Below are 27,979 nucleotides of genomic sequence, written 5' to 3' on the forward strand. Positions count from 1 at the left end.
TATATATATATATACATATATAAATACTGTATATTAGGGATGCACCAATACTAGTATCGGTGCCGATATAGAGTATGTGGATGAGTATTCGTACTCGCCCAAATGCTTCTGATGCCTATCCCGAAAGTTCTGGTATCAAGAAAGCGGGAGGTGAGTCATTATACACTGCCTGGCTTCCTGATTGGTCGGGATCCGGCTTCATGCTCCCTCGTCACCAGGGAGCATGGAGCTGGCTTCCTGGCCAATCAGGAAGCCGGGGGGTAATGACTCTCCCCCTGGCTTCCTGATTTGCCGGAAAGCCAATCAGGAAGCCACTTGGTGACGAGGGAGCATGAAGCTGGCTTCCCGTTTAAACAGAAAGCCGAGAGCCATGTAATGACTCACCCCCTTGCTTCCTGATTGGCCAGAAAGCCGGCTCCATGCTTCCTTATCACCTAATCAGGAAACCAGTGTGTGGGCAATGGCTCGCCGCCCTGCTTCCTGATTGGTCAGCTTCCAAACAAAAATATCGGTACTCAATAACGAAAAACCATTATCGGTGCATCCTGACTGTATATATGTATATATATCCTAAAAAGTAAAGCAAACTATCCCCTCTCCAGATGAATCCCCAGGTCCCAGCAATGACATGGAATGATCTGGACAAACTTTTGCGCGCGCATCCAATGCTCACATACATTAATACAATGTCATTTGCATTTTTAGTGATTGCAAACCTGTGAACAAGTCCCTGACAATTCCCGACCGAACGTAATCCTATCTCAATGTTACATTAACAAATTACACAAACCATTTCTTTTTTTCTACTGCATGTGCTGTAATGAGATGCAAGGGGGACAAAAAAACTCTTCTAAATTTAGACGCATACGTTCAATTTGAGCTTTACCATTTCGAAATGGTACCTAAAAGTTGCACTAATGTGATTAGTTTAAGAGACTTCAGTAGACTTTGCTGAATATATTTTTTGGTACTCAAATTGCGTAAATGTTTTGGGAAAGAAAATATGATGTTTAGAAAATAAATAAAAAAATTATTTTAAAAAAATATTTGGGAAAAATACAGGAAAAAACATTATTTCCTTATTTTCTACTATTTATTTCCAATATAAACAAAGGAAAAAATATATGTAACCAAATTGAAATGTAATCCATCCAAAAAAACAATATATATGATTCATTAGTGTAGACTACAAACACTAAAAGGTTTGCTGAATTAAGAATACAAATAAGCTTGGTGACTCAGGGATTCCTCTGGGAAGGATTTAGGCCTGGGTACTCAATGCTACACCTGTATTTCAAACTTTGAGATGTGTACAGGGAGTACAGACCAAGTTCTTCAGATTGTCAATCAATAATTGCTGATGTACAACCCCTCTCGCTTTGTTAGTAAACTAGTGATCCTGGAACAAGCCAAGTTGTGATACTGGAACTCACACTGCTGGCATCTCACTGCCTCTGACATATAGAAAACCTGGTGTAACGAATGGCAGCACTATTTTAGATGCCCACCCATTAGATTCCAACCAGCCTTAAAAATAATGGAACGTTTGCCCAACACAGGCATCAAAAACTATGCTCATACTAATATCCAACTGGCCTTGTTAGTAGTTGCACAGAGGACTGAAAGCAGGGCATTGCACAGAATCAGGTAAACCGTGAGAAAATTCTAAATCAAGTGAAAATACCAGTCCGCTGTGTAGACATCAATGGGCTGCTCGTCCATCAACTTAAGAACAGATTGGCAGCCGATTGAAATTTTTGCAACTGGTTAGCGCGGTACCACAAAACAAAGCCACTATGGGTCTTCCAGCCGCCGGCATAAAGACGTCTGATCTAAGGCCTGTATTTTTAATTACCCTCAGAGCTGGGTAGGGCAATGGGGTCCTTTAGAGGAATGGCTTCAGTTCCACTTTAAAGTATAATTGGGTTTTTTTATATGCTGATCTTTATGTGGCTTTTTTTTTTTAAACTAAGGAGTAATTTGTCTTTATAGGTCTTCAAGGGGCTGAGTAAAAATACTTTTGTTTACAATGATGAAGGTTTAGAACCTCTGTTCTGTTATTACTAATGTCTGCATCTTCATGTCCTAGTGACAACCACTTCCCTTATTTCTTGTCTGATGTCACAAGGGCAAGAAGTAAGCTGAAATCTCCCACACAGGGTCAGGGACAGCAACAAAACCTGAAAAAAGTATTTACTTTTCCCAAGGCTATCCAAAGTAAAAGAAAAAAAGGTTTTGGCTGGATTGTGGCTTTAAGCCCTCAATCACACTGTAATCGGCCCGCACGTAGAGCTCCGTGCTGCGTGCAGGGCAGTACCAAGCAGCTCCCGGGAAGGACAGGTGCTGCGTGTGATTAGTACGAAGCCCCCATCCTTCTCTATGGGACTGCGTATGCCCCCCTACGCTCACCAGCCCTGCACGTCCATGCGGGTGCGGGCGAGCGTACTCGTACGCTGACAGGATGGATCCTGTCTGCATCCGAGACGGAAAACACGAAACCCTACGCACCTGCACTTGAGGTGAGCGTAGAGGGGCGTACGGCCGCGTAATCCCATAGAGAAGGATGGGGGATGCGTACTAATCACACGCAGCACCTGTCCATCCAGGGGGCTGCTTGGTACTGCCCTGCACGCAGCACGGAGCTGTACGCGTGGGCCCATTCCAGTGTGAATGAGGGCTTACATGAACCTGTTGGGATACAACGTGGGAGCTGCCACAGTTGACTTGATTTTAAAGGTGTAAGTTCCTGGAATGTCATCTTTATCCCTTTATTACTTTGTTATTTCACTAACCTGGAAAAGGCCTGTGTAGCCAGGATCAGGATGCCCTCAAGATTGCACTCTGAAGAACAAGGCAGCAGTGGCAGCCTCCATATTTCTACCGTAGCAAATGTAATTTAAAACATAATCACATTGCAAGGCCTACGTTCACGACGGCTATCCTTTAAAGCTGAAATCCAGGCAGATATTAAAAAAAGACCTTGGGGCCAATTAGATATCCTGCATGGGCTGACAACATGCTGACAGAAGGAGTGGGCAGAGAGAGATGAGCTCATCAATCTGTTGCTGCGCCTTCATTGCATGGTCACAGGCTGGGGCTGGAGAGGTGACATAGCTGTATTATTAAGAAGCAGTCAAAGTCAGCTCACCAACTACAGACTGGCAGGGCTATTTAAATCTCAGGACTGGATGGACAGAAATACAAATGGTGATTTATCTGCTTTCCTGCAGTTCAGCTTTAAAGCAATGGCTTTATAAAGGCATATTTTTTTTTCTTTACAATAGATCTAAAGAATGGCTCTTGCATTTGGACAGAGGCCGTGAACTACATTTGAACTCGGACTCTGAACCTTTTGAGGTATAGGTACATGGTATTCTGTGTTACTGTTCCTCTGCTGCACAGAGGAGAAGAGACCATTCATATTCATTCCTCTGAAAGACATGGTGACAGCTATTTGACTAGTAATGATTAAGTGTTTCCAGTGATCACTAGGGCCCGGCTATTCATGCTGCATGGAGGATAATGAAAGTGTATTGACATGCTGAACGTGCATTAATTTGCTGAACTGCTGCCAGATTAATGTGGAATATTAATTAAAAGGCCACGAATGTCAGGACAAACCGTTTTATCTCCTCCTCCTATCGCCACACATGCTGTTTTCATAATCTTCTGACAGGGATCGTCTCCTAGACCTTGTATTACCTCCACACAAATAATAGTCTATTACGGGTAAATTTAAAAGAAATGGGTAAAGCAATTGGTTGCCATTGCTGACATGTGGGCTATTTTTAAAAAAAAATTGGGCTCAGTTCGAAATATTCACCTTCAATCCAGAGATGTACACAGCACTCTCTTTTCACCACAAGCTATCCTTAGTCTTCTGGCTCAATGACACCCAGCGTCACTTAACTCAAAAGACTGAGTACATACTATGGGTGCAGGGCACTACAGCACCCTGCATTCACTGGGCACTGGTGTCAAGAGTGACTCTCTGCATCACTGAGGACTGCCCAGCCCAGAGAAGAAGTGAAGAAGAAGTAGACCCTGCTGCATCAAGTGATTGGCCTGAAGACTTAAGAAAAGGTAAATATATATTAAAAAATCATAACATGCAGCTTGGGGTACCTACAAGAGAGTGAGGGAGGCTACTGGGGGGAAAGTGCCAAGGCCGGAGTTAGGATTGAAAGGACAGGTTATATACATTATTTAGTCAATTTTGTGGACACTGGGCCATCACATCTATATGAGCAGCCCAGTCCCTATTATCGTCATTATAAGGGAGTTGCAGCTGTAAAAGCCTTTACCCTTTCGAGAAGGTTTTACAATGTGTCGGTAGGCATTTGTGCCCATTCAACCAAAAGAGCATTTGTGAGGTCAGGTACTGATTTTGGATGAGAAGACCTGGTTCACACTTGGATTTCCAGTTCATCCCAAAGGTGTGTAATAGCGTTTAAGTCAGGGCTCTGTGCAAGCCACTCAAATTCCTTAAAATCAAGCTCAGTAGGCCTTTGTGGACCTGGTATAGTGACCCAGAACTCATTTTCGAGGGTTGTCCACAGAACATCTTACTAGTGTATGTCATTATGGACCTGTCCTACAGCACCCTGTACTCACGTGTAATGATGCAAAGAGTGTGCTGATATCATCACGTCAGCAGCACTGTCTGAATCATCGAGGACCACCGACCACTACAGAAGAGACGGAGGACCCCACGCAACACATGACCTGTCCACATACACTCTGAGAAGGTAAGTATATAAAAAAAATTAGAATTACATGCCAAAGTCACATGTATTTTTTTTGTTTACCTCTTTTCCTTGGAATGGGAGAGGAGCTAGAATGTAACATATGATTGAACCCCTGAAAAAAAAATGTGCCGAAGGGAATCTGGAGACTCAACAATTCACAAATTTCTGACTTGTCAATTCTTTGACTGATGAGCCACAAAATAGTTCTTGAGCAAAAACTTATTTGCCAAGTAGTTTCCTGGAACTAGTATTTAGTCCGTGATTCAGAAAATGACAACTCTCATTGGGTTTTGAGGTCCGTAGGAATCCAACGCTGTTTGTTCAGGTGCATTCCAGATGCAATAGAACAGACAAGGAGGGTACTGTAGTGATCAAACAACGGGTGGACAGTTGTACCATACTGTTAAAGCATTGTCACCAGCACACCATACTACTCAAAATGAACACACTCCTTGTTTTGGAGCAGCTAGGAGACTCCTTTAAAGTTACCTATTGAAGGAATCCCCCGGTGGCTCCTAAACATCATTGCCTCTATGTGAAAATTAATGAGTAGTATGGTGTGCTGGTAAAACTGCTGTCCCTTAAAGCTATCAGTAGTCACTTGTTCTGTAATGTTGAAGATGTTTCATAGTTTATCCAAGCTACTTCTTATTAGTTATGATAAGTATCAGGAAAATACCTCAGCATTTATATCCACACATGTATTGCAGACACCTTAATCCAATTGCCATGGAAAAGCCAATGTTGATTGTCAGAGTACAGGATAGAAGGTGTGAAAGTTACATAGTTAGGTGGAAAAAAGACAAGTCCATTGAGTTCAACCTATATAGGTGTGGAATCACCCTGTTGTAATTACATAATCCAACCCTTGGAAGTCTTTATAGGTGTTAAACCTCCAATTTACATGGCTGAAGGTGTGAATTATTGTTCAAAGATGGTTGTTCCAGTTTGACGTAGATTAACTCTATCACGCCTTTTGTGAACCAGTTGTCCACTCTGTAAAAATGTGGCCCTCATTGTCCTTGACATAATGGGGTTGATTTACTAACCTTATAAACATACCACGAACATGTATACACCTCTGTAGTGTCTTCCCTCCCAGCATGATCTATGGGTGGAATCTAAACACCTTTGTAGTGTGTACACACCCAGCAGGTGTGTTGTGCAAAGCCAAGCATTGAATTGCAAGGTGATGTTGTGTAAATTAGCTCTATGTTGTGTTGCTTGCGTTGATGAATGCAGGAATGTAAATGCATGAGCTAACCATTTTTGTCTAAACTGTGAAGCAGCAATATATATGCATCATGTGCATGATTTTTCCATATATGGCATTAGTGGAAATATGCTTTTAGAGACTTTTTGGTTGATAAATACGTTTTGCTGTGTGAAAATCACACGCACCTGGTGCGTGCGTGTGTTTAGGTTAGTAAATCACCCCCAATGTCTCATTTTCCTTAGGGTGCAGAAAAACTACCTTGACCTGTTAAATTTTCCTTTCTACGCTGCCTATTCATTTGTTGAGTAGTCGCTTTGTCGCCTCAATATACAGACAATTGCATTTCTTACTAAACTGCAATTAACATACCAAGTTACTTTATTTGTGTTTGGTCTTTTGGATGTACAAGCTTCTGTCTCAGTAAATTGTACGGCTTAAAAGACACATGGATGCAATATTTGTTAAAGAACCTTTGGCGTTTTTCTGACTCTCCAGCTATATATGGGATGACTATATTACTCTGTGTGTTCTGATGCACTCATGTGTACATTACTCTAACATGAATTCCTTTCCATCTGTGTCCCATCAAGACCACAGAAACATGAGGAAAGGCTCTGAAATGTTCCTCTGAAATAGCCAATGCTCCTATGAGTGCTAACAAATGTATCACTATAGGCACTAACCAGGTGCAATTTAACCGTAGACATAGCTTCCACATTTTAGTAAATGAAACCTTATAATCGCAGCTTCAGATTAGATGGACCTGATGATTCTATAGTAACTACAAGGAAATGAAATTGGTTGAATAAATCACTTTTGCTGCCTACTCTACTGCCACTCTTAATTGGCTAAATAAATCACTTTTGTTTTCTATGTAGTTGGATCAATTACATTTCCAGTGAGTGGATTAGGGCCCTTAAGTATCACCTTTGCCCTGGCTATAGATGTTTGGTATATATTTTTACCCCATCTTTCTAATAAATCTGCTATCCTAAAGCAGGGCAATGAAAATATCAACCTTTTGATTGTGCAAGCACAGAGAAGAATGTGTGATGTCCAAATTTTGCTAAATAACATGGAGGAAATATCTGGCAATGCTTACACACACAGTATTCCATTTGTCCACATTTCCCCATGGCAATGAGCAAAGTGTAAGATTTCTCATTGAATATAATGGATGACGACTATGCACTACATTTTCTCATTTTCTGTTATAATCTTCTCTCCCCCCCCCCCCCCCCTTCCACATAATGGTCTCTGACAGCCACCCCTCTTAATCTTCTTCTGCACATGCTGCCCGCTGTCATGACATACATAATCCTTTTCTGCACATAGTCACTGCTAAAAACCCCTGTAAACTCCTCTCCTGCACATACTAAAAACTGCTATTCCCTTCTGCACATACTGCCCACTGTCATACCCTCTGAACTCCTCTTCTGCATATACTGCCCAATGTCATGCCCTCTGCACCCCTCTTCTGCCTAAACTTCCCACTATCATATCCTCTGAATTCCTCTTCTGCATATACTACCCAATGTAATACCCTCTGCACTCCTCTTCTGCATATACTGTCCACTGTAATATCCACTGCACTCCTACTCTGCATATACTTCCTACTGTCAAACCTTCTGAACTCCTCTTCTGCATGTACTGCCCACTGTGATATCCAACGCACTCCTCTTCTGCATGTATTGCCCACTGTCATACCCTCTGAACTCCTCTTCTGCATATACTGTGCAATGTCATATCCACTGCACTCCTATTCTGCATATACTGCCCATTGTCAAACCTTCTGCCCTCCTCTTCTGCATATACCGCCCACTATCATAATATCCACTGCATTCCATCCAGCACATACTACAAGCCATCACTCTCTTCTGAACTCTTCTTCTGCATATACTGCCCACTGTCATTATGTCCACAGTCCTCTCCTGCACATACTACCTATTGTCATATCATCTGCACACCTCTCCTGTACATACCGCCCACTGTCATGCTCTCTGTACTCCTCTTGTACATATACTGCCTACTGTTATATTCCCCAAACTCCTCTCCTGCACTTACTACCAATGGTCATATCCTCTAGCTTTCCTCTCCTGCACATACTGCTCACTGTCTTACCCTCTGGCTCTCCTGCACATACTGCTCACTGTCTTACCCTCTGGCTCTCCTGCACATACTGCTCACTGTCTTACCCTCTGGCTCTCCTGCACATACTGCTCACTGCCTTACCCTCTAGCTCTCCTCTCCTGCACATACTGACCACTGTCTGCCCTTGGACACCAAAGCATTGTTATTTTGGGGAAAGTTTTTTTGGGGGAACCCCTCTCAAACCAAAACCCTCCCAGTGGTTAGTGGCATGCAGGTGGATATCCAAATAGCAGGGAGTGCTGCATGCTCACCACTACTTTGCTTTGGGAATAACAGCCTGCCTGTCTGACATGCCAGGGTGGTTAGGTTGGGGAGGAGCAATCACTATTTATGGTACAGAAGCTGTGTTTATATAGTTGGTGCTTCAGCACCATGGAAAGCAACTGTGACATATGTGAAAGAGATCCCCTTACTTAACAAGATTAGCCAAAAGATTGCCATAAATATTCACCTAAAAATACGGAAATTACCTCCTATTGTACTTTTATTTGAATGACATACACCTCAGAAACATTAGATTGTGCAAGATTCACCCTGCAGCTACCTGCATAATAAATACAGTGAATGTTACCCAAACTGACAGGTGAATCCTGATTGAATCTTTAGGGGAATCTTTTGGTTAGGCATCCACTATGTGAATTGCTCTGTGAATCTTTGACAAAAACACCTGTAAAAGGCAAGTAAACAATATTAAAACTAAAATATATTATACATGGTGCTTGAAACTTGGTTTCGAGGTAAATATATACAATGGAACCCAATAGTTAACCACATCATGACTAAAGGCTGTGTAGGGCATCATGTTGGATCCTTAGTGTTTTTAGCACTCTTGGCCTGCAGCACTATGTTCTCAGTTCTACTCTATGTGGATAGGGTATATATATATATATATATAAGATATACAATACAGGAAAATGACGTCTATCCTCACAGGTTTACTTTAAAATACAACAAATCTTACATTTTACTCACTGTAAGTGGTGCGGTTTTAGACCTTACTTACAGAGACACCTGCTGGTGAATCTGGTATGGCAATAAAACCATACACATGCAAAAGATTGTCATGAGAATTATTGTATCTGAATTGCTGGACTATCCTTTTTTTAAGTAAGAATCTATAGGAAGGGACATGTGAATACACACAATAAGACATACAATTTAAGTTTAAATTTATTATTTGTTGAACCTAGGCCTTAGTGTGAGTACAATGATGACCAGTGTTCACAACCCATTTTATTAATGATAAACCCAGACCAGCCTACTAAAACTAAAAGAGGGACCAATCCATCTGGCAAATACCAGTTATACAGATGACCATTCTTAGTATGGTTGAACTTTTCCAGCTCCAAGACAAGACTAGAGAAAAATTCTAAAGTTAGGAGGCAGCTGTCATTTTTAGGCCCCGTTCACACTGAGCGATCTATCGCGCGGTAATCCGCGTGATATCGCGGATATTTACCGCGAACCCTGGTAGTTCTTGTGAAAATGCAAAGTAACGGCACTTGTATCTGAACATCCCTACATGTGATTCCGTGTCCATTGCTTGTGATGACTATGACAAAGTTGTAATTAACGTTTTTTTATCTTTTGGATTTTTAGAAGTGCAGACATTTCTGCATGGCATATCAAAAATAAACATTTAACGCAATGTCCACATAAATAAAATCATTAAAACTATCTCAAAATTAGATTCACCAATAAATGTTGACTATCGTCAAGTTGCCATCATCATATTTACTTGCCAAACATGCAAATCACAGGTTCTGGATACATTGAATTGTAGCACTAAGGAAGTGTGGAAAGGACCTGTCTGTGAATAAGAGGACATCCTCTGGTGAATTGAAGGTCACTTGCAAAACCCAGTCATCATCATCATCATCATCATCATCATCATCATCACTTTTCTAACAGTGCCTCTTAAATGACCTTGGTCTACACTTCACCAGCTATCTACCTACTTTTACACTATCTGAATAAATAAGCAATGAGCAAAATCAATGAGTTAACTGATGATGATATCCAGTAACCACTGCAACTAGAAACACTGCAATTGTGCTCAATTCAGAAAGCTTACTCATCTGATTTGCAACATCAGAATTGAATAATTCACAGTAAAACTAACACTACCTGAGTAGAGTATCCGTGCACAGATCCCCTCCTGATCACAGAGTACAGAGCGGATGTCACCGCTGTCCTCCATCTTGCGAAACTGCATTAACCGGACCCCATGTTGGTCTATAATGAAATTTACATCTGATTACCCCCGATCCGGCACGATCCGTCTGATGAAACACTTCCATTTGTTTTTCGAGACCCGGCTGGAGGCGGGTGTAAACGGACGCCCATCTGTTTACACATTGCTGCCATAGACTAGCATAGGGCATCAGATCAGTTCCGCCTGAAAAACTGACAGGCTGAACCCATCAGGGCCTAAAAGTTTTAGTTGCCTGCAGAATCAGCTGGTCCCATGAGCAGTGGCCCTTACATGCTGTTTGAGGTTGGCTCCTTTCCCTTGCAGGGTCCTATAGAGCCACCCTTGTGTGCTAGTAAGCTATGTGTATCATCACAAACATACATGCACAGCAAGACAAGCCAGCTGCTCCTTTCTTATAGCTAGTAGATGGACATCTGCTGGAGACTACTCTGTCTCTTCTGGTTTTATATTGGATGGGCAGTTCAGGGAAGCCGAGCTGACAGAGTTGGAACCAGCGGTTTGGAAACATGATAACTGCAAGTGCTTGGGCAAACATTTTAATATTTTGCGTGGCAAATGTACAGTATATTTGGATTCATTATAGAAAAAAAAGTTTGAGGCGTTTAATACTACTTTAAACCGTATGTCAAGGCAAAATAAAAAAAAAAAAAAAACATTCCTTACAGAAAAATAACTGTTGATGTGCCAGAAATATAGTTTGCTTCTACCTTCCTCTTTGACATGACAATACAGTGTATTTGTAGCTCTAAATTTCAAAGCACATGGTGTCAGCCCACCTACTTAAAAGTGAAGTATGGGGTAAGTGTTTTTCACCCATAGTTCTCTTTAAGGTCACAGGAGGACATATACTAACCTAATGCCCGCGATATACTGAGATCGCCGCAGCCGGGACGGATCCCGACAATACTGTCGAGATCCACCCAGCTGTGTGAGGGCGAGCTGTGAATCCCTGCAGGGAGTGATGACTGACAGTCACCGCTCACTGCAGGGAGACGATCGGGAAGTGAGCGGATCAGCGGTATGTTTCTGCTCACTTCCCGATCGATAGAGCCGACCTGTGACAGATTCTTTGTCACAGGTTGGCTTTAACTATAAGGATGAGTGGAAATCACTCACCTCATAGTTCTCCTTTAATTTCTGATTCATTAAAGAAAACACAGCCCTTTGCTTATCGTCATCTTCATAACCCCTACTTGTGAATGGGACATTATCAGCTTACAAGATTTCTGGCAAAAACCGGCGTTTTTTTTCAACCTATTGAACAGATAACAAAAAAACTTTCAATTGTATATTCAGCAGACAAAAAGGGAGCAAATAAGAGACATTTACTGTTGGGGGTTACATATTATTTAACCCTTTGCTCGCAAACTTACCTCTCCTGCTTCAGGATCCTCTGAGTAGAACAACAACCCCTATGGCACCATAAGACACTGGTACTTAAATCCCAGCACCAGAATCTCCTGCTGTGTGAGTTACATTTAAGGATCTATTCTAGGGGCTAAAAATCTGCTTCTGAAATTTTATTTAGAATAATGTGACACGTAAGCATGTATAAAATTAAACCGAAATAAAAAACAACTTCCCATCAGATCGAATTCCTCTGCACATTTGGATTTGACGGAGTGAATAAAGCACATCATGTGTAAAAGGGAATTGTTGAAGCAAAAGTTCCAAATCATCATATTTCAGAAATACTCAAAAGCTGAATAAATTCTTGTCTTTAAAAATGTAAAATGCGTGTTTACATGGAATTGCATTGCTGTATAGTTTAAGATTTCTTACCCCATGATAACATTCAGGCATAAATACATTTTGTTCAAAAATAATCAGAACTGACCATAATTGAGATAATGGCGGTATTGTTAGAGGTACACCTTAGCCAAAATCAAAGGGCTCCTGGTTCTCATACGTTTTCATGAGTGCTTTAGAAACACCAACTGTTAACATGCCATCCTAGTATTTCCAAACTCAACCTAAAAGTGAACATGACCTGACCTAAGATTTGATTTAGGTAACAGTACTGCAAAAACCTTGTGTTGCCTGCGAGGAACTGTGTTAGTCTCAAAATTGATCCCTGCATTCATGTGAAACCCCTTGGATCCTAGCTCTAAACTTAACATGGGGGTCCTGACTTCTGTCCAAGTCAAGATTGAGCCGTGTTCTTCACAGAGCTAAGCCCCATGCCTATAACTCAACTGCCATATATCATAACTTCAGTTAACAGCATGGCATTCAACTGTATTTGACAGCCAAATGACAGGGGTGAGGTTAGCATTAGGAAGGGGCAGGGCTAAATTTCAATTTGTAAGGAAGTAAAGTCTCAATGCAAAACTTGGGCCCCGGATCCAAAGTTTTTTCTGGAGATACTTCTTAAACATGGTGGGGGATTGTTAATGGCACGGACAGCCAACTCATAGAAGTCTGTAGGTCTGATGATTTCTGATGGTTGAGTGGCATCCAATGAATATATGACCATTTTACAGAACCAGGTGTGGCAATGGTTAAACACTTTGACCACTAGAATGCAGTCAAACTTCTCCCATGGCCCTTATTCACCAGATCTTCGAGTTTCCACATGCTTTATCCCCAAAGATTTGGAGGCTTCATTTTTACAATAACCTGTATGCTAGCTGTATTAGTCTTAAAATCAATCCCTTTGTTCCTGTGAAATCCCTTGGATCCTAGCCCCAAACTGAACATGAGGGACTTGACGTCTGTCCAAGTCAAGATTAAGCCTTGCCCATCCCAAAGCTAAGCCTCGCCCTTTTCACTCAACTGTCAAATCATAACTTCAGTGGGCAGCTGAAACTCTGGTATTTGATAGCTGAATGACAGGGGTGAGGTCAGCAATGGGATGGGGCAGGGCCTAATTTCAATTTGGGCAGGGCCTAATTTCAATTTGGGCAGAAGTTAAGGCTCAATCTAAAACCTGGGCATCAGGTCCAGGTTTTGTCTGGAGTTACTCCTTAAACATGGCGGGATCCTTAATGGTGCAATCAGTTATTTCAGTGAAGTCATTAGGTCTGTTGATTCTTCATGGTTGTGTAGCAGACAATCCATTTACACCCATTTTACAGGATGAGGTGCGCCTATGGTGAAACACTGACTATTAAAATGCAGTCAGATTTCTTCCATGGCCCCCATTCATCATATAATAATGACTTGAAAATAAACCAAGGTCGAAACAGCATTCTTCCAATCTTCATGGCATAATGGATCCAGAGAGCAAACTGTAATCATTATTGTACAAAGCATTTTGTTAGCTCTTGCTAGTTACAGCTTATTGTCCACTGCCATAGATCCCTCTACATAGAACACCTATCCTATAAAAGGCACATTATGCTGTTTTAAGGCAATTAGATGTCTCCGTTATTTCAGAGCATTTCCTATTTCTGAAACCCCTCTGGGTGGTACGTTCTTGTCACTTTTTTTCTAGCTGCTACAATAGAAAGTAGATGATATTCATAAGTGGGGGAAGATATAAGGACAAGCAAGGTCAGACTGAGATAATACAGATGATACAGCTCATGCAGAGACTTATTATTGGGATGGAATTGTGCAGTGCCGGGCCGTTTTCCACTTACAGTAAAGCTCACACAGTATATTAAATAATAGCCACTAAAAAGGGCAGAGATGGCACTAGATTATGTCTTGAGGACAAGTGCAGCAGTGTATCAAGTATACTGACAAACTGTATCAAGTATACTGACCCACATTTACGGTATTTGCTAAAATGACATCATTATTTGTCTCCCAGAGGGGAACCCTTGGGTGGCCAGGAAAAGAGAAATTTACTTGGAAATGTGCTAAGTATAAATGTAGAGCTCTCCTGCCCTCTAGTGTCAGTAGTTGACACAGCACCTCTCGGTTTAGTAGATTTCACGGTGTAGTAATCTAATAAAACCTATACAATGCTCAACCAACAGGGCATGGCTGCCTACCAAGCAGAACAGTAGCAGGATCTAATCTGTTCCTAGAATTTTTATTAGTGATGGGGAGCCATTTTTTTCATAACTACCAACCACACAGTGCAATATGTGTTAATCCTTACATTAAAGAAAAACTACTGCTCAGATTTGGATATATAACACAAAATGTCATGCTTGTGCAGCTTTCCTCGTAATACTAATAATCTATATAAAAAAGAAATAAACTAAATAGATAATCTAATACTTGCATAAATGCCTGCTACTGATGCAGAGTGGGTTTTGTTCAGACCATTTTGAGTTATACTTCTTCATGCATCAAATCGTGTGATGTATTCATTTCTTACAGTATGCCGGAGTACATTGTTGGCTGTGTCATTATGCGTCTAGCATACAAGATTATTGCTGCACTAGAAGAAGCTTTTTGCTATATAACTGCTGTGGATGGGATTTAATTCAATTCAATGTGTGTTGGTTTGTTTTCTGTCTCATACATGCACGGACTCAATCATCTAGGCCAGGTGTAAACCAGCCCTAAGCCTACAGACCTAGAACACTAATATGCAAAACGTAACTAGCTTTGGTCTGGTTCATCCACTCCCATATCCTCCACCTTACTCTTTTGCAGGGGTCCCTAAACGGCAGGCCGTGGACATGGACCGAGTGCTGGTTCTGTCCAGATTGTAATCACCAACCTACACTGGGTTATGGCAGCCTGACAGTGGATACACCGGCTTCCAAGGCTGGTGTTTCCACTGCCAGACATAACCTAACGCAGGTCCCCCCGCGCTTCAGTCATTTGTTGATAGAAACCCCCTGCACACCCCCCACTCCTCTAGGGGGCCAGGAACCATAGCAGAGGGTGTCAGGATGGAGAGTGGGAGCAGACCAATTAACGTCTGTTCCCCAATCGGCTCTGTGCTGAATAAAGCATGGTGCACTATGCTCTCAGAGCTTCCTGCTTTACAACTGTCAGAAGCCAGCTGAAGTGCCAGGTGAACAGATGATGAAGCACAATCCTGTGCTCGATGGCCCTTATTGGAGGGCAGGGGAGACACCAGGAGTCTAACAGACCTCTTATGTCATAAAGAGAAACTGTCACCTCCAAATGCTGTCATATGGAGACTTGTTATTCCCTTTGTGACAGCAAAAGCTAACTGGAAAAAACAAAAAAGTGATAAAAAAAGTAAAAAATAATAACATTGGGAAAAAAAAGGTGAATAAAAATGTAAAAAAATAATAAAAAGTAAAATACAATTTTAAAATCAACCCTGCTGCCCCTGCCATCTAATTCAAATAAACACGTGTGCGTAGGGCATGTGCGTGTAAGTAAACTGGAAGGGGTGGAGTTCTACCCAAAAAAATAAAATAAACAGTGCAATGCACAGGGATCAGTGTATCGGCACTGTACCTGGGAAAACACACACCAGCAGCTATGCGTTGTAGGGCAGCTGCTGGTGTGAATGCAGCCAAAATGGGGGACCGCAGTACAGACACGGACTAAGTGAGTGTTTGGTCCAGACCCCGATTCAGACCTTTGTTCCATGAAAATTTTACTCACTGGATCATCCTGAATTTTAATTCACCAGCCCTGCTCTATTGGTTACCTTGGCTGCTCATCAAAGTAATTAATGGCTAATAGGAAGCAGGAGGTGGTAGCGTGTGAGCCATAGGACAGATGTACATACACACAAAGGAAACAATGCTGAGAGAAATACATAGGCTTTGACTGCTGACCTGTCCTGAACATGCTGATTACTTGGTTGTCATGGTAATTCTCTGACTTCAATACTTTCTGAGTCATTCATCCGAAACAACAAGTATGCAGATCAAGAATTCTAGCTTCACGTGCCACACATTCAAATTAGGCAACTGGCATTTATAGATGGCGGTTAGCCTACATTGTTCATGTTTTGCAGGTTTACAGATTTTAGAAGGTATATTACAGTGACCATATAATGCAAATAATGTCAATTTAAGATCATAGTTTATCAAAATTACAACATGTATATAATCTAACTGAGACCAATGGGGGTGTCACTATGAAAAACCTTTCCAGCTTAGGCCACACGCAGTAGAACAGAATATATGCCTCCTGCAAGTTGTATATCGAGCATCTGATTAATAAGGATGAACATCACACAAACATGGAGATTACATTGTCGGGCATACAAATAGATGTACTTTTCTCTACTGACTACGCAACAGTTTATAAAATAAGGTGAAAATATAAAGTGACTAGTATTTCTAAGTATAAAAAAGGACAAAATATTGTTCAATATAATATTGCATTAATATTACAACAGTATTTTTAAATGTCATCTTGTAATACTGCATTACAACTACTAGATGGAGCCTAGGAGCATAGGGAATAAGTATTATTTCCTATGCTCCTTTGTGCCATCTAGTAGCAATAATGGGGTATTACAAGAAGACTAAATACATCTGACAAAGAAAATATACCAATGGTTTGTTCTGTGCATCCATTCGCACAGAAAGAACATTCACAGAGTGCCATTGGCACTGCAAATTGTTTATAAATAGACCGCTATGTGACCTTGAAAATACATAAAAGTCTTCCTTTAAAGCAAGGGTGCTAAACTCAATTTAATCGTGGGCCGCATCAACATTATGGTTGCCCTCAAAGGCATCTGTAAGACTATATAAATGTATCTAATCTTTATCATAATTGCCTCTGCATTCGATTATCACTAGTTTTAGTAATAACATAATACCTAGATCTGAAAGTAGAAGTCTAGGAAATGGCCTGGTGGGCCGGATTCACTCCCTGGGCCTTGAGTTTGACACACGTGCTTTAAAAAGGAACATGCCAGTCACTACTGAACATGAAACGCTACTTACCGGGCTTCAGGCTTAGCTGTAGTGACCCAGTCACCTCCATTTGAAGGTATTTAGACTATCCCCAAACCCCCTTTTGCTAACCTATTTGTAATGCAGGAGATATATTCTCAAACACACCCACTACAATAGTCTTTCTACCTCTTAATAAATCCTGATTTATACAATTATCATTACTAGCAAGTTTCTCATAACCACCAATCAGATGTAGACATACCTTGGAAGTTTAAATCTAACTGGTGATACAGTAAATTAACAGATAATAAGTTGAACAGCACAGGCTTCAATTAGCACACACCAACACATTCTGCATGTGGAGCTATGTGAAATCTGCCTGCAGTTGATTGCACAAAACTTAGATTGCAGTGAAGCTGCATGGGCAAAGCATAGGTTCACTTTAAAAGACAAGGGCTGTCCTTTAACCCCTTCGTGACAGGAGACATACACTGTACATCTACCACGAAGTGCCCAAATGACTGCTCACGTGCACTGTACGTGATCAGCCATTTGGAGCTCTGCAAGGCTGGTAACCACTGAGAATCAGCAGTTACCATTCATTAATGGATGCCTCAGTATTGAGGAATCCATTAATTAAAGAGTTAAGCTCTTTTCTCATTGACAGCTGGTATAGATGTATACTGGCAGCTGGTATAGATGTATACTGGCTCCCCCCACCTCCCTTAAACTTTCAGCAATAGAAACATTTAGATACATGTTTCTATTTCTGAAAGAATGTTGCAGGTTTTCTGATCGTGGTTGGAACGATCAGAAAACCTTTAGTGACACCTGAACCTGAAATGCTGCAGGATCAGTGTCTCTAAGGTTATTATTGGCTGTTCTTAAATTTGAAGTAGTTTAATAATAAACAAAAATTAATTAACCTATCAAGCAGTAATAGTGAGATTAATTGACAATGACTGCTTGATATGATTTAAATAAAACAAAATGTAAAAAAAGTTTTAAAAAATAATGAAAAAAGTGTAAAAAATAAAATAAAGTGTAAAAATAAATAAAATGTATCAAATAAAAAATTTATATAATTTAAATATTTTTTTTATACTATCAGTAATATAAAAATTAAACCATTACAATGAAAATCTGCAAATTTGTTTTTCACCCTAAGGGGTTCATTTTAAATTTAACCCCCTCATGACAGTGATGTTTATGTCGCTGTCAATAAGTGTGACACTTAGTGACAGTGACATTGTATGCAAGGTGACCACTTTTAGCTTTTAGAGAAAAAAGATTAAAATGTTAAGTTTTAGTCTTAGGCTGAGAAGTACAGAAACATTTCTAAAATCCTAGGATTGTGAGGTTTTTCCAAATAAAGGACAAATAAATAAATGTATTTAATTTATTTTTTTTAAGCTGTGCTATTTTTCCCAAAAAAATACTACATATCAAAACCGTGGAAAAATTGTTTTTAAGTTTTTTTTCTATTTTTTTTTCTATTTTATTTGTCCTAAGTGAGGAGTTCGGTACACATATAAGATATGAAAATATAGCCCTATCTGTCCTCTGAAAAACAATATATAATATGTGTGGGTGCACTTTGTAAGAAAGTATATTACTGATGTGGAAGAATAACACAGCAAAGATGTCAAAAGTGTGTCAGTCATTTACGAACAGAAACTAAAAACAAGCTCAGTCGTGAAGGGGTTAAGTAAAGCCCCCCAACCCTTTAACTGCAACTGGCGTGGTAACATACTTACCTTATCCTTTGCAAGGAAAAACTTCCCAGCTGAGTCCTCTTCCTACTGCGCAGGCACGGCATGGCCTCCTTTATTCTTATGGATGACCGTACCCATGGAGGCCTCTGTCCAGCAGATTACCGCATTTTTCTGTGTATAAGACGCTACTTTTTCATAAAAATGTTTACCTAAAAAAAGAGGGGCATCTTATACACGGGGGCCGAGAGGAGAACCGCGGTTGCGGAACTGCTGAAAGTGCCGATACCACTGCAAACTAGCCTCACGAGTGAAACTTCGGATTGATGAGACCAGATAAGTTTTCCTCCAATCATAAATCTTTTGTACCGGACGTCAGCTGTTGCTGGGGAGAGTGGAGGAAAACTGTTATCTTGTCTCTGCAATCCGAGCATAAATCTTTTGTACCCGACGTCAGCTGTTGCTGGGGAGAGCGTGTAGCCAGTGCCCAGAGCGGTAATGTCGGAGAATAAAGTGATTGACTCAGAGGTAAGTGTGATGCATAATATCATTTAAAATATTGATTTCTGAATTTTGGGTAAGAAAAGTTGGGGGTGTCTTATACATGGGGGCATCTTATAGATGGAAAAATACGGTACATGTTTGTGCAAGTAGCAGCATGAACACGCATACAGCTGCCAACAACTATTCATTGCTACGGGCAGCTATAGGTCACAACTATGTATTCTGGGCATGGAAATATGCCCACAGTTCACATTATATGACCTCATGCATCCTAACATTGTTGACAGTTGTATAAAATTACGGCAGCTACAGACTGGCATTAAATTTGTGTAGCAATTGTATGTTATAATCATTTTTTAACATAAGTAGAAAGTAAAATGAGTGAACTCTAGCAGAGTTGCTGGATAACATTAGCAGTTCACTGCCTAGAACTGCTTGTTAAGGTTTATTCAAAAATGTTAATACCGTAATTACCTGTTCCATAAATCTAACATTTTAATGCAAATGTCTTCACTTTCCACTCGAATTATATACATGTTACATGACGAGACAGACTTTTCCAGCAACTGTAAACAATTAAGAGCATTGCCACTTACCAAGTCCTTGGTTCTGTTGCTCCCACTCCATGCTGTCAGGCACTTGGTAAACCGCTCCATCTATGAGAGCGATATTGTTATCATCTTCCATTGGTTCTTGGGAGGACAGTCCAGGGAGGGTAAAGAGAGGCAAGTCGGAGTCTTTTTCTGCGCTGTCATCTACGGAGTCATTATCTTTGTCATCCTCCTCCTCCTCTTCTTCGTCTTCATCGACCTCATCATCATCTTCATCTTCTTCATCTTCATCCTCCTCGTCGCCTTCTGTGTGTGGGAAAATCAGCAAATAAGGGAAAGGGAATTTTAAGTGATAATGTAAGATGTAACGCCAACACTTGTACTGAAATAAACTCCATACCAGTCGGTAGTAGTTAGTGTAAACTCGTCCTCATTTATGGGGATACACAGTAGCCTATCTAGGATATGCGACACCTGGGGAGGATCATTTTTGTAATACCGCCCCATAAATTAAAACTATTTTCAGTAATATAATAATAATAAACCCACATACAGTGAATAAAAGTCCACCCCCACTGGCAGAACAGTAACTATATACAATACGCTCCCGTTCAGAGATATATCAGGAAAGTACATTAGAATCTCAGTATATAATTCCAACCTCACCATAGGAGGCTGCAAGAGGAGAGCCAAGCCTCCTGTGACAGCGCTGGCTGTCTCCGCCCCCACACCGCTCTGTTGCACTGTGATAGGCGGCCGAGCGGTGTGGGAGGAAAGACACCGGCCGCTCACAGCGCTCGTCCCGCAGCGCTCGGCCGGCTGTCATTTTCTCTCTGATTCCTTTCATCCCTGCTATGCACTGCTCTGTGTCCCAGCGGGGATGAAAGGAATCACGGCCGCGCCGACAAAACGGCAGGAAAATGTCACTTTCGGCATTTAGCCGAAAGTGGCATTTTCGGCCGGCGCCCCCCCTTCACTTTTCGCCCGGGGCCCGTGCCCCTGCTGCCCCCCCCCCGGTTGTTACGCCACTGGGTGGATCACAACTGCGGAATCGAGGATTATAGGGTAGGAATCTAAAACGGCACTCAGTCACGAACCCCAGGCGTCACTCTCAGTCTGAGGCGGAGAGTTTGGGGTTCTTGCATCATCAGCCGTACAAACAAAAAGCAAAACCAAGAAAGTCAGATGAGGAGGAGTTATTAGGACATAACCACTCGTGGATGAGGTCTTTCACTAATATAAGTTTGTATGCAGAAAGCCCTGTGTCTGCAGATGACAATGAGGAAACAAAGATATTTGAGATGGCAGACGTATTGATTCCAGTACATTTCTCGAAGGACAGCAAGGGAAAGACAACAAGTTATAGTTGCAAACTTTCTTGTACTTACTGAATAAAGGAAAGCGGCTAAGCCTTGCTGCAATGTACTGCGCATCAAGTTGCATCTCGTATGACATATTCATTTGTCCATGCTCACAGAACCTTGGTTACTGACCACTAGACCACAGCACAGAACCTCTAATTATTATTCCTTATTCTTTCACACATGTAGCCAGACTGGTTTAAATGTAGAATTACTACTGAATTCAAGCACCAAACGTTAGATGAGAATGGAAGCCTGAAAGCATGAGAGCATGAAGAAAAGACAGAGGATCAATGAGGCAGTGGAGCAGTTAGGAGAATTAATGGCTCTGTGACAAGTGAGTGACAACATACCACTCGCCAGTTCTGCACGGTTGAAGGGAAGATGTAGCATGCAAGCCAGCAAACTGAATAAAGGCTGAATAAAAAGAAAAATGGTGCCAATCATGAGAAAATTGCACATCACATGAGACAGAAAACATTTAAGTAAAATAAGAGACAATCCTAAAAAAAGCTACACTGGTCTGAACGTACACTACTTACCTGATCCACAGAAACAAGCAAGACCCACATCACTGCTCCAGGCCCTGGATTCTGGGAGGGAATGCAGAGGCTGAGGGTCAGGGTCAGTAGGTACTGGATAACAGAGGATCAGCAGTCAGTAGAAGGTGGGGTGTCATGGAACATGGACATGTGTGGTATAAGGTGGTGGTAATAGCGCACATTCTGGTAAGATGGCACATCCTGCAATCCTTCAGAATGTAAGCAATGTGCAAGATCAGGAACTGCTTGTAGGAACTTGACAGCTGTTTCTCAAAATCCTGCCAGCCGGCAATGGCACAGAATTTACTGTGTGGTGAGGTGCCTTTCTAAATGAATGGCGCTGTAACGCGCTACACAATGTGCTGTGCATTACTGTATACTTCAGTAATGTGTAGTAAAATGTTTGTTACCAAAACTCATAGGAGTGAAACTACTCTAAAGGAAAAGGCCCTCTTAAAGCAGGGGGCTGCGCTACTCCAACCTGATAAATCTCCTGGCAGACACCCCATGGGCACTTTCAGACTGACCTGATTTTAACTCAAGGAGCTGGTATATGGCATGGCTGTTGAAGAACTGGTCTGGAGAGACAGAGGTCTCCGAGTTAGTAGTTCCCATGGTTTTAAAAGCTTCACCCCAGGGGTTATTATATGGGACAAATCCTAACCTACTTAAAATCTTGCTTACATCAATATTTGGCCCTGAGCTCCAGCAAAACCCAGATCACGGCCCTTGCGATCTTATTCAAAATGTCACTAATCTCTCTTTGTTTAGTCAAGCCCTTTGTATCGGGTGTCACTCATGTGGCAACTCCGCTACAACATCCTGTGACTCCACAGGATCCAAATTTGGTTCTTTCAGTCCCTCAATGACCACCTTTTGAACCTATTAGAGATATTACCCTTTCCACCCTCACTCACAAAGTCACATTACGTGTGGCCATCACCCTTGCAAGATGTGAGTCTGAGCAAGCAGCCTTATCTTGTAAAGAACCCTTTTTGCTTTTACACAAGGATAAGGTAGTATTGAGGCCTACAGCCTCCTTCCTAAGATAGTTTCGGCCCTTCACCTTAAACAGTACATTGTTGTTCTATTTCTTTGTCTGGCTCTAGTACATCAAAAGGATATTTTCCTTCATTGCCTGGATGTAGTTCAGATTACTCCTTTGCTACTGATTCCATTCGAAAGACTGACACTCTTTTTGTCACTCCTGATGGTACTCATGAAGGAGAATCAGCTTCTCATTCCACTATTTCTTAGTGGCTCAGACAGATCACTGTCCAAGGATAAGCTTCCACCTTTCCCTGTCGAGGTGCATTCTACTAGGTCTATGGGTGCCTCTTGGGCTTTTAGGCATCAGGCTTTGCATTCAGTTTACATGTTCTCTCAGTTTTACTAGGTGGATTTTCAGGCTTCCTTTCATCCCAGCTTCAAGCATAAGGTCCTTCAGGCAGCTCTGTGAGCATCAGACTGCCCTCAGTGTTATTCTGTTTTTATTATGTGGGCCTGTTAGCATTTTGTTTGCTGTGTTGTCCACCCCCCCCCCAGTTGGAGTTATTGTGGATATTCCAGTTCTATTTAAATAACTACTGATCCTGTGTTCCTTAATGAACAAACAAACTTTACTTTTGTACTTTTGTACTTACTGTAAAATCTGCTTGTAGGAGTACATTAAAGTCCCATCCCTCTCTTTTTGTGATCTATTCCTAAGTACAGCTTTTATATAAAACTGAACCTTGATGTGAGTGGGAGGGATTAAACCTGGCTGGCCATTGGCTTTTTTGTTTGCCAGTGTCCAAATCCTCCTAAAGGCAGCAGTATAACCCAGTTGTATCAGAACACCTACTGATCTTGTGTCCCTTATTGAACTTGAAGAAATTGATTTTACAGTAAGTACAAAAATCCTGTTTTTGGAAGGAAAGATCAGCACTATCAGTTTCAATGCATCGCTCATGACACATTTTCTTTAAAATGAGAAATGACATTGGGCACCAGGGTTCTATAGGCAAAAAGTCTTAAGAATTTAATATAAATTACAGGATTTCTTTAATCAACAAAATTATCATATACAGTATATGCACACACCAAATGTAGAATTCCAAAGTACACTGCCTACACAAGCTCTGTAACATAATGGATCTTATTTTAAAACATATTTATGTTCGTACATACTATATTTGTTAGTGTTGACACTGCATTACAATCTGCTACAGCTACATACATTTTCTGATACAGCGTATTGTTAGTGTCTAGGTATGAATACTGTTTAGGTGGTTTGTAGTGCCATCTGCTGTATATGCAGCAGAAAATATAACACTGCAGAGACTAGAGCAATTTGCAGTTTTCCAGTAGAGATATGAAGATTGGAAAGAAAAATCCTGCAAAATGCAGTATTAGAACACTTTATGATGTGAGTGTTCTGCAATTAGGCTCTATAAGGAAATTATAATAAAATATCTCATGATCTGAAATGCTGAGATGGGAAATGAAGAACAGCAAAGGAAGTTCAATAGTAAGCTCTTGATACTGACTATGGTTACGCGTCAGCAGGGAAAGGTCAAAATACATGGGCAGTATGTATACCAGCAGAGAAGGAGGAATAAAGAACCAAGTGTCCTTGCCAAGACAATACAGAGATTAATGAGCACCCTGGCAGATTGCTGTCCTAATGCCAGGCCTCCCCTCTGCTGCTGATCTCCTGCACCCTTGTTTGGATGGTAGATTAGATCGCAGTGCTGGCAATTTTAGGTGTGGAGCTCACAGGGTAAAAAGCAGGTGTAAATCCTGCAGCTACCCTAACTGTCCCTAAGTCATAAAGGTGTCCCTAATTCTAAGCCATCCCCTAACACTTAACCCTCACCCTAAGTCCAACACTTAACTGCTAAAGTGTCTTAAAGTATATGTAAAGCCAATCACCATAATCTCATATAAGCTTTAACATATTTATGTCACTTCTAAAGTTATTTTACATCTACTAACCTACTCCTGTGACCCAAAGTCAGCATATAGCGGGCAGGAAGGTGACCTAGCTGTATTGCTTAATTGCAATAAAGAAAAGTCAGGTCACCAGGCTGGCTGTGCTGTCTGGTGGAACTGTAATAATCTTAGGCTCAGGAACTGTAACAATCTCATAATCTCTTACGTGACTAAAAATTTTATTTTTAGTCACATAATATACAACTATATAAAGTGGATATAAAAAGTCTACACACCCCTGTAAAAATGCCAGGTTTTTGAGATGTAAAAAAAAAAAACAGACCAAGATAAATCACTTCTTTATATATTTGGTGGGAATGTCCCTTGATCTTTTTGTTTTGGCAGAAAATGTTTACGGTTTATAATCATATGTATGGAGACACGTTGCAACCTTCGCCTGAAAAAGTCTTATTGTCCCTTTTGCCAGGCCCGCGAAAAACCCAGAAAACTATTCTATTGAAACATGTCTTGGCCGTGGCCCAACACGTTATTTCCCTTTCTTTTGGAAACAGGCGGTTACCCTTCCTTTCTCCCTTTGGGTTAGTCATGTCGACAATATCATGCGGGTGGAGGAACTTTTGGCCGCCGATACTGATACTTCTTCAAAATTTTTGTTCCAGTGGAGTGTGTGGCTGCATTTTTCGACCTCCCAAGAGCTCCATTCAGTTTTGTAACCCCCTATGCTACACCGAGGAACACCATGTGATTGACTCCCTTAAATGGTCTTTTCATCAGATATGTAATCTTTGATTTTTTGGCAACGTTGAATCTTTTGGGGTAGGAGTCCATCAGCATGGCACATCTTGCCTTGGGAATCTTTGCCCACATACTCCAAATCTGTCAGATTACAAGGGCATCTACTGTGCACAGCCCTCTTCAGGTCACCCCACAGATTTTCATTTGGATTCAGGTCCGACTTTGGCTAGGCCATTCCAAAACTTTGATCATCTTCTGGGTAAGCCATTCTTTTGTTGATTTCGAGGTACGCTTTAGGTCGTTGTCACGCTGAAAGGTGTTCATCTTTGAGGTCTAATGGTTTTGTGCCAAAATTGACTGATATTTGGAACTGTTCAAAAGTCCCTCCACCTTGACTAAAGCCCCAGTTCCAGCTGAAGAAAAATATCCCCAAAGCATAGTTTTGCCACCAACATGCTTCACTATTGGTTCGTTTGGTGACCAAAAGAGAAAAGTATAACAGCTGCTCCCCGTGTGTTCATATATTCCATTTAGATTTGCACCTTTTTTTAATAACATTCTTGCTGTAATCCCTTACAGGTATTTGCATTTATGTTTTTATCTGATTCTTAAGGTAAGTAAGTGGGACTCCACGTAAAGACTTACCAAATTTCCCTGCACGCACTCTCTCCCCTGAGGCTGAAGTGACCTGCACAATGCATTATTAGTCATTATAACTAGGAATGTGGGTGGGCTTGGTGCGAACCCAGCCCAATCAGTTCCAGGAATGACCTGACTGGGCCGGGAGGGGTGTGTGGCAATGACATTCTTGCACAGGCTTAAGCAAACTCCGGTGAACTGGGTTTGCACCAAGCCCAAGTACATCACTAATTACAAAATCAGATTAAAGGAGAACTATGAGTTGAAAATCACTCATCCTCATAGTTCAAGCCGATGTGTGACAATGAATTTGTCACACGTCAGCTCAATAGATCGGGAAGTGAGCAAACACATACCGTCACTCGCTCACTTCTCGATCATCTCCCTGCAGAGAGCCGTGACTGTCAGTCACGGCTCCCTGCAGGGATTCCCTCCTCCACGCTCCGATCCTCCAGAGCTGACTGGGTCACTAGTATATGTCCTCCTGTGACCCTTAAGAGAACTATGGGGAAAAACGCTTACCCCATAGTTATCTTTTAAGGTAATTCCAGTGACCACTTTGGTTTGTACACATAGGAGCTCTTTTTTTGTTCACAGCTCAACCACTGCGACCAGCAACATTTCAAAAAGATAGAGGAGCCAGAAGGGCAAAAGAAAACTAAAATGCATGAAAACCGGGGAAAAAAACAGCACAGCTCTTTATTGTATTGAAGAGGCACGACAAAGATTTTATTTTAGTTTTAGAAGACTGTTACATATATTTGGTCTTTCTGAGGAAAAGTATCCTCCATCCAAAAACTGAAGTTTTCAGAGACATCTGTGGTCATTAATGAAATGTGAGGTAAAGACAAATGTTTACTGCCCACAGCAACCTGATTTTAGCTATTAGTTTCCAGCCTGCACATGTAAAGTGACTGATGCATTCTGATTAGTTGGATTGCTTTGCTCAATAACCTTTACCAGGTAGCCTTGCTTAACGTATCTAAAGCCATTCATTTTAGTTTTGGGTAGCGTAAAGTATGGTTAAAACTTCTCTCTCTTTTTCCCTATTATGGAGATTCCACTTCCTGTCTAGGGGACGCAGCAGGAAATGAGAAGAGTTCTCTCTAAACCGAAATCTTCTCTTAGATGTCACCCGAACAGGGTATCCCTGTTCGGGTGACAACTGTAAAATGTTGGGTTTCCCATCCCTTTTTTGAAAATGGCCACCAGGACACGTAGAGAGGGTCATAGTAAAATCAACTTGAATAAAGCCTGGTTTTTATAAATGAATGCCTAAATTCAGCAAGGTCTTAAACTATCAATAACACACTAAAAGGTGCCCATACACTGCTCGATTCTCGTACGAGAATCGTGGGAAATCCCGCGATCGTACGAGAATCGAGCAGTGTGAACAAAGACGTGCAACCGTTTCTACTGTACGGTCGCACGTCTTTTGTCTAAGGAGCATGTTAGAAAACCAGCCGAGAATCGTACGATTTTCGGGTGGTTTGAACGGTGCTCGGGAGACAAATGCCGAACGGGCCGGTGTGCGCACGCGCACACTGCCCGTTCAGCATTGCGGTCATCGGAAGCCCGCCCCTCAGGGGGGTGGGCTTGAGATGATCGAGAGTACGATCTGCCTGTCAAGATGGGCAGATCGTATGTTTTTTTAATCACTTTACAACCATCGCAAAACTAAGGTCTTGCGATGGTTGTACAGTGTATGGCCACCTTAAGGCTGCTCAAGACAGGTTTTCGCTATTATTGGGCTTATTGAACCTACTATGTATTTTAAGTAGTATTAAAGTCAGGTTGTTTTTACCTCAATGCATTCTTTGCATTAAGGTAACAAACGTGCAGCACCTTTTAGTTTCTTACGTCCCCCCACACTTCCTGTGCATAGCTGTGTCACCGCCGCCGGATCTTCCGTTCCCCATATTTTCTGGTTT

General features: G+C 41.4%; 1 protein-coding gene across 1 annotated transcript in view; it reads right to left on the reverse strand.

Moving 5' to 3' along the window:
• CUNH14orf37 (chromosome unknown C14orf37 homolog) overlaps positions 1-27,979 on the reverse strand; it is a 141,928-nt gene that overhangs the window by 78,185 nt on the left and 35,764 nt on the right. Inside the window, exon 5 of the mRNA XM_018562167.1 lies at positions 19,883-20,143. Within this exon, the coding sequence (XP_018417669.1) occupies positions 19,883-20,143 (261 nt within the window). The remainder of the gene's footprint in view (positions 1-19,882; positions 20,144-27,979) is intronic.

This window comes from Nanorana parkeri, unplaced genomic scaffold (genome assembly GCF_000935625.1).
Source record: "Nanorana parkeri isolate BGI_ZX_2015 unplaced genomic scaffold, ASM93562v1 scaffold20, whole genome shotgun sequence".
Taxonomy (NCBI): Eukaryota; Metazoa; Chordata; class Amphibia; order Anura; family Dicroglossidae; genus Nanorana; species Nanorana parkeri.